The sequence below is a fragment of the Aquarana catesbeiana genome, linkage group LG01 (assembly GCF_042186555.1).
Source record: "Aquarana catesbeiana isolate 2022-GZ linkage group LG01, ASM4218655v1, whole genome shotgun sequence".
In the NCBI taxonomy this organism is placed as follows: domain Eukaryota; kingdom Metazoa; phylum Chordata; class Amphibia; order Anura; family Ranidae; genus Aquarana; species Aquarana catesbeiana.
This window is the reverse complement of record NC_133324.1, coordinates 799,100,731-799,115,707: the sequence shown is the minus strand read 5'-3', so window position 1 is coordinate 799,115,707 and position 14,977 is coordinate 799,100,731. Positions and strand designations below refer to the sequence as shown.

Below are 14,977 nucleotides of genomic sequence, written 5' to 3'. Positions count from 1 at the left end.
CCCATGTGTACGCGGCATAAGTCACAGCAAGATTTCAGCCAATATAAATCTGCCCTCCAAAAATACCATTCCTGCCTCCACACTGCCAAACAGACCTACTTTATCACTCTCATTAACACCCTCTCACGCAGTCCCCGTCAACTCTTTTCTACCTTTACCACTCTACTTCATCCTCCATTACCTCCACCCACTAACTTACTCACTGCCCAGAAGATTGCTAATCACTTCAAAAATAAGATTGAGACAAGTCGTCTCAAGATCTCCACGCTACAGATATCTCCCTCACTTTACACTCCTTGTCCTCCTGCACAATCAATACTTCCCTCTTTTAACCCAACTACTATAGAGGAAGTCACTAAACTTTTTTCTAATGCCCACCTAACCTCCTGCCCCCTGGACCCTGTTCCTTCTCAAATACTATGGTCACCATCTGGCTTTATCCTACACTCTAACTCATATCTTCAACCTCTCACTTTCTACTGGCATCTTCCCCAACCCTCTATAACATGCGCTAGTCACTCCCATACCAAAAAAGGCCTCACTAGACCCCACCAATCTTAACAACCTAAGATCCATCTCTTTACTCCCTTTTGCCTCCAAACTCCTTGAACGTTTAGTATACAACCGACAGAGCGACCACCTCATTGAGAATAACCTTCTTGATCCCCTTCAGTCTGGATTATGCCCACAGCACTCCACAGAAACTGCCCCCCTAAAATGCACAAATGACTCACTAACAGCCAAAACCAATGGTCATTATTCCATACTCTTACTCTTGAACCTTTATGGTGCCTTTGATACAGTTGACCACCCCCTCCTAAAAAAAAAAAACCCAATTTGCTTGGTCTCCATGGCTGCGCTATCCGTTGGTTTGAATCTTACCTATCTCATCGCACCTTCAGTGTCACTTACAACTCCACTTCCTCCTCTCCAACTCCTCTTACCGTTGGGGTCCCCCAAGGTTCTGTCCTTGGACCTCTACTATTCTCGATCTACACATCCTCCCTGGGTCAGCTGATAGCCTCCCATGGCTTCCACTACCAAGTATATGCTGATGACACCCACATCTATCTCTCTGCCCCTCAGCTCACCCCATCAGTGTCCTCATGCATCACTGATTTACTAACAGACTTATCAGCCTGGATGTTAAACCCTTTCCTGTCAGGGCTGGGCTCAGCCCTTCCTTCTCTGAGCTGGCCGCTCAGCTGTTGGCTAATTGCCAGCTCCCATCTCTCTCCACAGTTACTCAGCTGTTGTTGATATCCTGTTCGTCAGTCCTGCCTACTTAAGCCGTCCAGTCCAGAGGAGCTCTGCCTTCGCCTTGGTCAACATCACAAGAAACATCTCCTGCATTCCTGTTTAACAGCTTCAGCCCTGGAAGATTTTACCCCCTTCCTGACCAGAGCACTTTTTGCGATTTGGCACTGCGTTGCGCATGCAACGTTGCACTCAAACAAATAGAGCTTTCTTTTGGTGGTATTTTATCACCTCTGGGGTTTTTATTTTTTGCGTTATAAACAAAAAAAAGAGCGACAATTTTTAAAAATACGCAATATTTTTTACTTTTTGCTATAATAAATATCCCCCAAAAATATCTAAAAAAACAATTTTTTTCTTCAGTTTAGGCCGACATGTATTTTTCTACATATTTTTGGTAAAAAAAAATCACAATAGGCATATGGTGATTAGTTTGGGCAAAAGTTAAAGCGTCTACAAAATAGGGGATAGTTTTATGGCATTTTTATTATCATTTTTTTTTTTTTTTTTTTTACTAGTAATGTCACTTAGTAGTAGTAGTAGTCAGAGAACTGGAAACTGTGCGCTCCGAGCGATCCTGGGAGCCCAGCGGTGATCGCAACCGCCAGGCACTCACATCGGCTCCGTGGGCGAGCTGGGGGAGGGGGAGCACGCACCTCTAGTGGTCACAGGGCAAAACGATGTTACATAATGTCGTTTCGTCCAGCCGTGCCATTCTGCCGCAGCAAGTGGTTAAAGACCACTTGCAAGTGGTTAAAAGAACTTTGTCTATATTTTGACTACGTTTGTTCTTTTTACTTTTATTATTAAACAAGTGTGATTTAACTGTACTTCTGTCTCGGTCTGATTTCATGGTTTCTGACACTTCCTCAAACTAAATCTAAAACCGAGCTCTTAATATTTCCTCCCCCACATGCCCCTTCTCCTCACTTCTTTGTCAAGATCAATGGCACATCTATCAGTCTGTCCCCACGTGCCAGGGAGCTAGGGGTAACCTTAGACTCTGAACTTTCAGGCCCACATCCAATGTGGTCCTGAAAGGACAGACCTGTCCAAATCATGCCACCTTAGCATCCGCAACATTTCCAGAATACGCCCCTTTTTAACTAATGACACCACCAAGCTTCTAATTCACTCCCTGGTTATCTCTCGCCTCGACCCATGCAACTCCCTCCTCATTGGATCACCTGTACATAGACTATCCCCCCTTCAGTCCATAATGAATGCCGCTGCAAGACTCATCCACCTTACCAACCATTCTTGTCCTCCACCCCTCTCTGCCAATCCCTCCACTGGCTTCCACACACCCAAAAAATAAAATTCAAAGAACTAACAATAACTTACAAAGCCATCCATAACTCTGCCCCCAGCTACATCACTAACCTAATCCCAAAATACCAACCAAGCCACTCTCTTCAGTCCTCCCAAGACCTCCTGCTCTCTAGCTCCCTTGTCATCTCCTCCCATGCTTGCCTCCAGGATTTCTCCAGAGCTTCTCCCATCCTTTGGAACTCCCTACCCCAATCTATCCATCTTTAGACGATCCCTGCAAACTCTTTAAAGAAGTCTATCCCGCTTCTAACTAATACACTGTTTTACTTCCTCCATCAGCTCATCCCCCACAGCTATTACCTTTTCTATCAATTGACCCTCCCTTTTTAGATTGTAAGCTCTAATGAGCAGGCCCTCTGATTCCTCTTGTACCAAATTGTAACGTAACTGTAATGTCTGCCTTTATTTTGTTAAGCGCTGCACAAACTGTTGGCACTATATAAATCCTGTATAATAATAATAATAATAATAATAATAAAAAGTTTGATAAGGGAGCATAAGCGGGTGCACAGATATGAACGCAGACACTGTGCATTCAGATCCCTGCACCCGCTCCTGCCAGTGTGTCAAACTTTGACATGTCAGATATCCCAACCTGCAAAAACTGATTTCAGGGAGGTTTCAAACTCATTTCAGGGAGGTGACACTTCGCAGCAGCACTGATGCCCCCCCCCCCCCCCCCCAATAAAATGCAGCCTTACCAGTGCTAATTAAATGCAACCTGATCAGTGCCAATTAAATGCAGCTATACCAGTGCCCAATGAAATGCAGCCTGATCACACAGCTGCTGGTGCTGGGCTACTGGCCCTGGGGTCTGGCTGCTAGGGCCTGGTTGCTGGAGCCAAGGGTCTGGCTGCTGGAGCTGGGCTGCTGGTCCTTGGGCCTGGCTGCTGGGGCCAAGGGTGTGGCTGCTGGGGCCAAGGGTCTGGCTGCTGCAGCTGGGCTGCTGGTCCTGGAGTCCGGCTGCAATAGGGCTGGTGAGCCATCCCAGTCAAAGAATTCCCCAGAAGGAAGGGGGTGGGCTGAGGCAGAGGAGGGGACAGCCCATACTGCTGGCGGCAGCCTGCTGCATGGGTACTTTTTTTGGGGTCGGTCCGGCCGATTCAGCAGGGAAGGAAGGGGGTGGGCTGTAGCCATTAAAAGAAAAAAAAATTCCCCTGTCAAGCGGACTCTTTCTCCACTTTCGGGTGCCACTGCGCAGTGATCTCCTGTGTGACAAGTACATGACAATCCCAGTATGCCCAGCGGATTTATATAGAAGGGACTGTCGCAATGGCACCCGAAAGTGGAGAAAGAGTACGCTTGACAGGGGAAAGTTTTTTTTCTTTTAATTGCTACCACCTTGCATCCGCCTGTCACTCAGCCACAGACGGAGCGGCCGTCCTCCATTCGGCCACTCGGGCTGCTCTGTCTGTGGCTGAGTGACAGACCCAGCCGGGAGATCGCCCTGCGCTCGCGGGTGTCCGGGAGCCTGCAGCCAAATGCGGGAGACTCCCGCGGCTTGCGGGAGACTAGAGATGTCTGACGTGGGATTGCATCCATACAGCTACTGCATGTGCATCCACTTCTATGAGCTGCCTGCAGACAGCTCTGAGGTGGATGCACTTGAATCTGCCAACAGCCCTGCATGAAGGATGGGACTAATCGCCTGTCCGAATGAGCCTTTAGGGTTTTTTCACACCAGCAGCCATGCTTAATGTACGACCGCTTGTGTGTGCTCGGTGGAAGAATGCCAGCGTAAGTATTCCAGTGCATCAACTGTTTCTAGAACCTTATTGATATGTCACAACTGACATTTAATTAAGTTCTAATGGCTGCAGCACAGTGAGATGTGGTGGATTGCATCACATCATACTGTGCTTAAAAAAGTACTGCATGTTTTCAGCACACGCCCCTGAAATATGGTGGTATGACCTGGTCTGATAAGGAACAGGGCTTTTCTGCCTTGTCTTGAGCTTGGACAACTCTGGCTAGGGCTGCCTCTACTTACCTGGTGGGAATGTGTCTCAATTGAAAGATTTATCCTAACTGCTTACCCTTTTACCCTAACCCTGAACTGCAAAATTTTGCATTTCCCATTGCTTACATTAGTTTTCTTTTTTTAGGCTTTTCCCCCTCTTTTCTCACCCGGTGATCTGGCCAGTAATACACCTCCTGAATTAGAGTTTCCCCACTCTGGATGAAGCAGGGGAGTATCTTTGGACAACAGCATTGTCAGTCTGGGGGGAGGGGAGTGTTAGATGTAACTATAAGGAGGAGCAGAATAACAGAAAATGAGGTAATCTGAGTGCTGCTTCTTTCTTCACTCTCCAGTCTCAGGATGGGGGTAGGGAGTGAAGTGAAAGTGAAACTGCAGCAGAGAGATCAGATCCTGCCATACAGGACTGTACTGTGTGGCAGAGCTGTGTAAATATTAATAATAGATGGCTAGAAATACAATTCCTTTAGCAGGTAAAACAGATACTTATTACTTTACCAGTACTGTAGGCTATATATCAGGGGTATTAAATTAAAATTCACAGAGGAGGTCTGGTCAGTGCAATTTTCTTACAGCAGATATCTGAATTGCATGTTTGTGCAATGACTAAGGTCCTTCAAATCACAGGCCCCCTCTCCTCTTAGACTAGGTTTACATCTTTGAGACTGGGTAACATGTACAAAACTGCAAGTGTTCTGGACCTGCAGAGAGACTGCTGCAGTTTAGAACATTGATTGTTATTGGTACCCCCACGCTTCAAAACTAACGGTGCATTTTTCTCCGTACCAAACTGCATGGTGCCTCAGCGCCTTGTAGCTTGGTGCGGCGGGTTTTAAAAAAGTGTCAAGGACTTCCTTCCCTGCATTTTTCATGGGTAGGGCAGCCCATTAAAATGATTGGGCTGCCCTATCTGCGATGTGCGAGCACAAACGCACGTGTACTGATCTGAATTAAGCCTCATATCACAATCCCGTTCTTACATCAGTGTCTTCAGTCCCCTTTGCACATAACAACCACCTTTTAAATCACAGTCCCCTCGCCTGTATATGAAGATCCCCCTCCGTCACATCCCAGTCTCCTCTACACAGCAGTGTCCTCAGTTCCCTGTCATATAACCTCCCTCTACTCCATTCACAGAAGTGTTCTCACCAGGGGCTTATCTACCGCAGATCAAACATTTTTCAGGTGGTGACCATCGCCAGGCAGAAGGGACACTGCAGAGAAGCAGTGACATCACTACAGGGGTGTGGATGGGAGACCCCTGTAGGATATCAGCAGAGCTCCGGACAGGAATACGGGTGCAGACAATGGAAGTGTTGAGGCTCTGCAGTGTGAGAGGTAGGAGCCGGTGTCTTGCCGAGAAAGTTCCCCCGGCGGATAAGGACCCCCCCTCTACTGCGCAGGCGCAGCGCTTGAGCAGTAGGAACAACAAGGGAGCCGCCGAAAAGAGCCGAAGCTGAACACCTGAGTCACCTGTACACGACACCTGCACACTACATTCTACCCTATGTCCACGTTAAAGTCCCACCATCCAAGTGGACATAGAGTTAGAATAATAATATGCCGAGCGCAGCGAGGCCATGCCCGAAGCGTGGCAAGCGTAGCGAGCCCGCGAGGGGCCTGTTACAAACTCTTTTTTATTAAAATAGTGTTCGCACGCAGGCGCCGTGTACAGCTGACTTAGGTGTTCAGCTTCGGCTCTTTTCGGCGGCTCCCTTGTTGTTCCTACTGCGCAAGCGCTGCGCCTGCACAGTAGAGGGGGGTCCTTATCCGCCGAGGGGAACTTTCTCGGCAGAACACCGGTACTGGTCACTCGGGGAAACCTGCTCAGATCAGCAAAGCGCTCACAGCCTCCTCTCAGCCCCTGCCAGCCCGCAGGATAACAAGCACATGGTAGAGAAGCAGCTGGCTCATGTAGAGATCTTTGAGAGCGGACGCCAGGCTTCCCAATTAACCCAATTGATGCTGGCATCAAGGACCGCCTGAGCTCCTTCACCCATGACATCCTGGCAGCCACTTTCAGCAGGACATGTGCTCGGCAGAGCTTCTTCATTGCCGATACCATGCAAAGGGTGCTGTGCAGTGCCATAGACAACAAAAGGGTCAGGTTAAAGAGCTCATCTGCAGAATCCTGGGTTGGGGGGATACATTATTTTTATTTTATTTTGTATTAACAGGAAGGTATCTCTACCATAACTCATGCTTAACTCACTGAGTTCTGCAGCACTGCCGTTCTGCTTTATGGCCCATATGGCTGCCCACTTCTGTGACGCTGTTCCCCACCTGTCACACTGCCCCCCTCCTGCTCCAGTGCTTTCCTCCTGTCACACTGTCCCTCTCCTGTTCCACTGCGCCCTCCTGTCACATTGCTCCCACCTGTCTCACTGCCCCCACCTGTCCCACTGCCCCCACCTGCTCCAGTGCTTCCCTCCTGTCACACTGCCCCCCTCTTGTTCCACTGCGTCCTCCTGTCACACTGCCCCCCTCCTGTCACATTGCCCCCACCTGTCACACTGCCCCCTTCTGTCACACTGCCCCCACCTGTCACACTGCCCCCCTCCTATCACACTGCCCAATTACCCCTCTCATGTCACAATGCCCTCCTGTTCCATCTCCCCATCTCTCTCTTTCCTATTCCTATCTCTTATCCTAGCAGGGAGGGAGGGAGCACCGCTGTGGCAGGCTAGTAGGGGGGGTTGGAGGGAACACTGTGGCAAGCTCTGAGCTGCCTAACACACGCCAGTAATACCAAAGACTGAATGTTACTACCCCACAGTCAACCAGAGACCCCACATAGCCACCAGAGACCCCGCATAGCCACTTGAGAAGGCAGGGGTGGGACAAATTTAAATAGAGGGGCACCCGATTTTAGTCTTGCCTAGTGCAGAACAAAACCAAAATACACCACTGGTTCTCACACCCACTTAACATCACACCCTCCCCTCTTCCTTCACATCAACCCCCTAACACCCCCCTTTCACTGCAGTGTACTCTGCCCCCCCTCACACCACCCCTCCCCCACAGTACTCTTCGCAGCCCCCTTCATATTACCCCTCTCTTTACAGTCCTGTCCTCAGCCCCCCTTCACATCACCTCCACCTTCACTGTTCTAACTTACACAAGAAGATGGAAGACACAGCAGGTCTGGAAGAGATGGCTGGAGCTGCAAGCTAGTGATTGGTTGCTAGGATCGTCCTGCATCAACAATTTTTATTTCATTAGATTGTCTTCAATAGTAAAAATGTTCTATTATTTGTAATTGTTAGATGACCGAAATTGTGTATTTAAATACCATTTTCCCAAGTCCCCAATATGATCACATTTAAAATATCAGCTAATCTAATAAGACACATAAGAGCTAATATCAGGTTTTCCAAATATAACACAGATGAGACTAGGGTAGAATTATAAAGAATACTCTACAATGCATAAGTGATCTTCTTTAAATACCTAGAAATATATAATTTTACTCGCAATTGGGTTGCATTGCACTTAGCCCACTGAACTACTATTCTCTTTAACACCCAAACACAGCTTTACTAAGCTTCTAATAAAGAATACAGTCATTTAATTACAGAATAAAAACAGAGTTGAAAATAACTTACAGTGTCAGTGAACGAGTGTAGAATGTGGAGGTTCTTGTCATGTTCTTTCCCTTCTGCAAGCTTTGAGTATAGGAAGTTTGGCCATAACCAAGGCAACCTCTGTCTGCGATGAAGGATATCACTCATTCTAGTATTAGAATGAGGTTAAAAAAATTAATATTTAAAACACGTCTAAATCAATTCAATTCTAGTGTATTTTATTAATTTGTGCTGTAAATTTGGAGGAAAAAAATCCAAAAGTTGGCAATTATAATATACTTTATGTGTTATCTGATTATAAGGATTATTTATTTGAATAACAATTATGATAAAGAACAGCTTCCAACAGTTGTTTTTGTTTCCTTTTTTAATGGCCCCCTGTAGTGATTCCAACTGTCCCTGATTTTGAGGGACTGTCCCTAATATGGAACAAAGTCCCTCTGTCCGGCTTTCATTCTCATTTGTCCCTCATTTTGGTCTGATCTATATAGTTGTATATAAAATGCACTAGTTATGTTTCAAAAAGTGTTTCCCATTACTAAACCTTTCATCCAATTTCCAAATTGCTGCATTTGTAATTTTCAAAAGCCAATATACAGGAATAGTAGTGGTAAAAAAAAAGCACTTGTGGGTTTAACTAATCTTTTGTATGTAGAATTCTCCTTTAAGGGGGTGTGGCAGGAGGTGTGTCCTATATCTAAATATGTACATACTTGCTAATGGATGTCCCTCATTCCTATTTTAAAAAGTTGGGAGGTGTGGTTTGGGCTACTAGTTAACATTGCACTGCTAACACTTGCTTTCACTTCTCTACTAGGTATGTCCCCTTCCCGTACTCCTACTGCAAGACTGAATGTACAATTGAAGAATGTAGTAGCAAAAAGACAGGTTTTGTTTATTGCACAAGCATATTTTATAATGATTTCATAGCTTTGAAGGAACACATCCCACAGAGAATTTTAAACTGCTTTCCAAAAACCTTATCTACCCATCCCCACAAAGTGTAAGGTGAGAAATTTATTTTTCAATAATTTATACTTAAAAGTGTTGTTTTTGAACTTATAACATATTGTTGCTGCCCCATGCTTCTTCTGCTTTTGTTCACAGCTGCAGTCTCTCAAAGCTTTTACCTGAAGTTCATCATCTTCAATAACCAAGGAGAAAACACCAGATAAAGGACTTTCCCAGATGGATTCATTCATTCATTTTATAAAATCATTTGAAATCAAATAATTTCCTTATCAGACTAATGCAGTGATAACTGCCTACTCCCAATTACACCCAGTGAAAAAGATGAGGTGTATTACATGACAATAACCTGGTTCTCTATCATTTAAATTGAAGTCTTTCATGTTCTTTGGGCTGTCACTTATTTAGTGACCTAAAATTGATTTTGATTACATGTACTATTACTGTATTTTTTTACCATACTTTTTCATACTTTGTGATATGAATAGACTGTATTTACTCTTACCTTTTTGTAACTCTCTATATGGTTAGGTAAAAAAAAAAAGTGTATAAATTTAACTTGCAGGGCAATAACTTCTCCGCAGGATGTGGAAACCTTGCAAAAAGACCTGAACAAATTAATGGGGTGGGCGACTACATGGCAAATGAGGTTCAATGTAGAAAAATGTAAAATAATGCATTTGGGTGGCAAAAATATGAATGCAATCTATACACTGGAGGGAGAACTTCAGGGGGAATCTAGGATGGAAAAGGACCTGGGGGTCCTAGTAGATGATAGGCTCAGCAATGGCATGCAATGCCAAGCTGCTGCTAATAAAGCAAACAGAATATTGGCATGCATTAAAAGGGGGATCAACTCCAGAGATAAAACGATAATTCTCCCGCTCTACAAGACTCTGATCCGGCCGCACCTGGAGTATGCTGTCCAGTTCTGGGCACCAGTCCTCAGGAAGGATGTACTGGAAATGGAGCGAGTACAAAGAAGGGCAACAAAGCTAATAAAGGGTCTGGAGGATCTTAGTTATGAGGAAAGGTTGCGAGCACTGAACTTATTCTCTCTGGAGAAGAGACGCTTGAGAGGGGATATGATTTCAATATACAAATACCGTACTGGTGACCCCACAATAGGGATAAAACTTTTTCGCAGAAGAGAGTTTAATAAGACTCGTGGCCACTCATTACAATTAGAAGAAAAGAGGTTTAACCTTAAACTACGTAGAGGGTTCTTTACTGTAAGAGCGGCAAGGATGTGGAATTCCCTTCCACAGGCGGTGGTCTCAGTGGGGAGCATTGATAGCTTCAAGAAACTATTAGATAATCACCTGAATGACCGCAACATACAGGGATATGTAATGAAATACTGACACATAATCACACACATAGGTTGGACTTGATGGACTTGTGTCTTTTTTCAACCTCACCTACTATGTAACTATGTAATCTAAATAAAAAGGACTTATTTAAAAAAGTAACCTCTTGGCTGTTTAAAAAAAAAAAAAAAAAAAAAAAAAACAACCATCTCCAACAATGCAAGACACTGCTTTTGAATTCCTGGAGGCCCATAATCATGAAAACGAGAAAAAGACCCCTTATGATTAACCCCTTTGCAACTAAGAGTAAAACAAATCTTAACCACTTGCTTACTGGGCACTTACAGTATACCTCCTTTTTGCCCATGCCAAATTTCAGCTTTCAGCGCTGTGCACTGTGAATGAAAATTGCGCAGTCATGTAACACTGTACCCAAATTTCAATTTTATCATTTTTTTCACACGAATAGAGCTTTCTTTTGGTGGTATTTAATCACCACTGGGTTTTTTATTTTTTGCTAAACAAACGCAAAAAAAACGAAAATTTTGAAAAAAAAAAAAACTTTTTTTATTATTTGTTAGAAAATTTTGCAAACAGGTAATTTTTCTCCTTCACTGATGGGCACTCATAGGTGGCATCTATGGGCACTGATAAGGTGGCACTAGTGGGCACTGATCAGGAGACACTGATGAGGCTGCACTGATGGATGTGCATTGATAAGTGGCACTGATAGGTGGTACGGAGATGTGTTTAAACTAAAAAGCAGTGGAGCGCTAAAAACAAAAAATCATAACACTAAAAATACATTAGAATGACATCTGGCAAAGACAAGCCATATAAAAAGTCCCAGTTCATATATTATGAGAGCAAAGGATGACATAGAAAGATGACAACAAAGATAAGTATATTCTCCTCAGTAGTGATCAGGGTGCCCGGAAAACATAGAAATTTACGTGCGTCCTTATTAGTGCCTCCACCACCGTATATACAGGCCGCTCACCTCAAACTGTAGACCTCTGAGTTAACAGATCGTTTAATCAAGTATTTCCCACAAGGGTAATCAAGGGTGAAATAATGCCTCTAAGGGATCCAAGGATCGAAAACCAGCCCCTTCACAGCAGCAGCAGGATGACGCTCTCATAACCAGTAGATAGGAATGTGGTAACCATGTAAAATCAATGAAAAGTACATCTCTGGTTGACTAAAAGTATCTTTTATTACTATTGAGAAAAGTTACTCACAAACAAAGCACTGTAATCCTAGTGCTAGGATGCATAACATGTATCGAACATCTCATTGAGACAGAGAAGGTGGCTGCAATGATGTCACTGAGTCCTTCCACACGTGTATTGTCCCTGTGGGCGGGACTTCCTCAGCGACTACAGAGGCTCGTGCGTCAACTTCCTTTTATATACACCACCTTACACAATTAGCATCCGGAGCCCGCCCCCCGTTGCGTACATAGCCATAATGAGAAAGGCGCCTGAGGGGCATGATTAGCATCTGGCAGTGGCGTTGCTATGGGGGTGCGACCTGCACCCGGGTGACACCCTTTAGAGGGGTGACACCAGAGCTTTTTTTGCCCAGCGATAGCCCCTTACACGCGCTCACTGCTTTCACTTTCACACAGAACAGGTGACAGCGCCCCGGTGGTGTGCGCAGTCCTCCCTGCCCAGCTGTATCTCTATGAAAGGGGGCGGGGGGATGATGTGCACGGCAGCTCTACTATCCCTGCAGCGGCTCCACTATCCTGGCCAGCGGCGGCTCCACTATCCTGGCCTGCAGCGGCTCCACTATCCCGACCAGTGGCATCTCCTTCTACAACCCAGGGACATGTGTGAAGACTGCACACCTGACCCTCTGTAAGTTGAAGCTGCTCTTTGGCAGCAGCCTCTCTGTCCACTCTTCTGTCCTCTTTTCTGTCCTGTGAAGCATGCAGTACTTAACTTTGCACCTTATACATAGAGAACTTTTGAGCCTTGCACCCTGTACATAGCGATCCTTGCACCCTGTACATAGCAATCCTTGCACCCTGCACATAGCGATCTTTGCACCCTGTACATAGCGATCTTTGCACCCTGTACATAGCGATCTTTGCACCCTGTACATAGCGATCCTTGCACCCTGTACATAGCGATCATTGCAACCTGTACATAGCAATCCTTGCACCCTGTACATAGCAATCCTTGCACCCTGTGCATAGCGTGCCTTGCACCCTGTGCATAGCGTTCCTTGCACCCTGTATATAGCGATCCTTGCACCCTGTACATAGCGATCCTTGCACCCTGGCTGTACATAGCAATCCTTGCACCCTGGCTGTACATAGCAAATTTCTGGGCCCTGTACATAGCAAACTTCTGAGCCCTGCACCCTGTACATAGCAAACTTCTGAGCCCTGCACCCTGTACATAGCAAACTTCTGCACCCTGTTTGTATCACATTCCTGAACGCTGTACTCTGTATGTAGTGTACTTCTGAACCCTGTGCATAATGCACTCATGGTATTTAACAATGCCTTTGTATGGCCCTCCCATTGACAGGGCAATTCAGTCACACCTACCCTTTAATGCGGTGTGCTCTCTTCCTGTGGGAGGGGGGGTGGTGGGGGCGTGGTTGAGATTTGGGTGACACCATCAAGTGCATTGTGGCAGGTTAGACAGGAGAGAGCCTTATGCGCTACCCTGCCAAGTGTCTACTGCTCTGTCCTGCTTCTGCTGTCACTCCTCTGCTGTCGCACCAGGACAGAGCACTGTGGCAGGCTAGGAAGTGAGAGCCATGGTGGTGTGGTAAAACATGGTATTTCCCCCCCGCCGAGGGGGTGACACCATGTTTTACAGCACCAGGTGACACCAACCCTAGTGACGTCACTGGCATTCGGAACCCGTCTCCTCATTTGCATACATTGCCGTAGAAACAAAGACAACAAAAGAGGCCACAGATGTTGTCACATGATCAGCACACTAATCCCGCTCTACAAACAGGGCACAAGAGCCAGACAGTCTACCGCAAAGTGAACATAGCGTCCCTCTCTGACCAGGCACAGCAATCAAATGGAGGCACAAATTCAGTCAAATCTTAACCACAATTAGTTGATTATTTAACTGTCTAGCTATATAAAAATTGAAATTAAACGTCATGACAGCCACCTTTCACAAAGATACAATATATGCCTATAAAATAAAAATATTATTAAAAAATACAATCTATTAATCGCGATAATAAAAATGAGAATTTTTTATATACAATTCCAATAATAACCCTCATTACATATCATCTATATTTAACGATCTGAGATGAAGCAATTCAGGTCGATTTCGACATTCAGTCCTGTAGGCACCCCTACCCTGGTTTAATACACCCAAAAGGATTCATGGCGGCTCAGTTGCCGAATATAGTTGCCACCCCTCCAATGATTGGTCACTTTCTCAACCCCCCCAAAATTTTTACTTTGTGGGGCTGCGATTGCAAAACAATCGAAAACGTTTGGAAACATTATGGGTTATGAGACCTTTTTTAATGTCGTTCACATGTTCTCCAATCCTCACATGCAGGGGTCTGGAGGTTCTCCCTACGTACTGCAGGCCACAATCACATTCAAACATGTACACAACTCCTGCCTTACTACATGTTATCAGATCTTTAATTTGCTAGCGTTTGTTGGTAGCAGAAGCAACAAACTCTATTGAAATTGCCCCTAGCCTGCTTGCATGCATGGCAATGGCCACATGCGTGGAAACCTGTAAAAATGTAATATCCTATTATCAAAATGAACCGGGGGGTCAATAACTCCTGGGGCTAATTTATCCCTTAAGGAAGGGGCTTTCCTATATATAAATTGCAGATGCAACTTTAGATCCGACTTCAAGTCGCCCTAAGTCGCCCCTAGTCGCCTCAAGTCGCGCTACACAAAAAAATCAATGTAAGTGAATGGATCTGTCTTAATGCACACTACTGCAGTCGCTCCGACTTCAGAAAAGGTTCCTGTACTACTTCAATCCGACTTGAAGGCAACTTGTACCCATTGATTTCAATGGAAGTTGCCTCCAAGTCTGATCACTGTTCATACTGAGGCAACTTTACAGGAAGCAGAAAAGAAACAGAAAGTAATTTCCTCCACTAAACAGCCAGCCCCCTCCTTCTCACACACAGCTGATAAGCTCTGATTGGCCACTTGTAAAGTTCCCTGTCCTGGAGGCGACTTCAGGTTGTGTTGTAAGTTGCTCCAAGTCGTGCTGTGATTCATACTCAAGTCGTGTCCAAGTTGCCTCCCAAAGTCGTGCTGGAAGTCGTGTTGCCCCTGTGTGAATGGGCTCTAAGTGTACAGCTTGTATAAATGTGTAAATTTGCTGTCCCCTCAAAACAACTCAACACACAGCCATTACTGTCTAACCGCTGGCAAGAAAAGTGAGTACACCCCTAAGTGAAAATGTCCAAATTGGGCCCAAAGTGTCAATATTTTGTGTGGCCACCATTATTTTCCAGCACTGCTTTAACCCTCTTGGGCATGGAGTCCCCCAGAGCTTCACAGGTTGCCACTGGAATCCTCT

The 14,977-nt window shown here is 45.4% G+C and overlaps 1 protein-coding gene across 2 annotated transcripts in view; it reads right to left on the bottom strand.

Annotated features, from left to right (window-relative positions):
• LOC141114186 (cytochrome P450 4V2-like) overlaps window positions 1–14,977 on the bottom strand; it is a 196,297-nt gene that overhangs the window by 66,720 nt on the left and 114,600 nt on the right. For both annotated transcript variants that reach the window (XM_073607734.1, XM_073607725.1), the window contains exon 5: window positions 8,173–8,299. In XM_073607734.1, coding sequence (XP_073463835.1) covers window positions 8,173–8,299 — 127 coding nt within the window. The remainder of the gene's footprint in view (window positions 1–8,172; window positions 8,300–14,977) is intronic.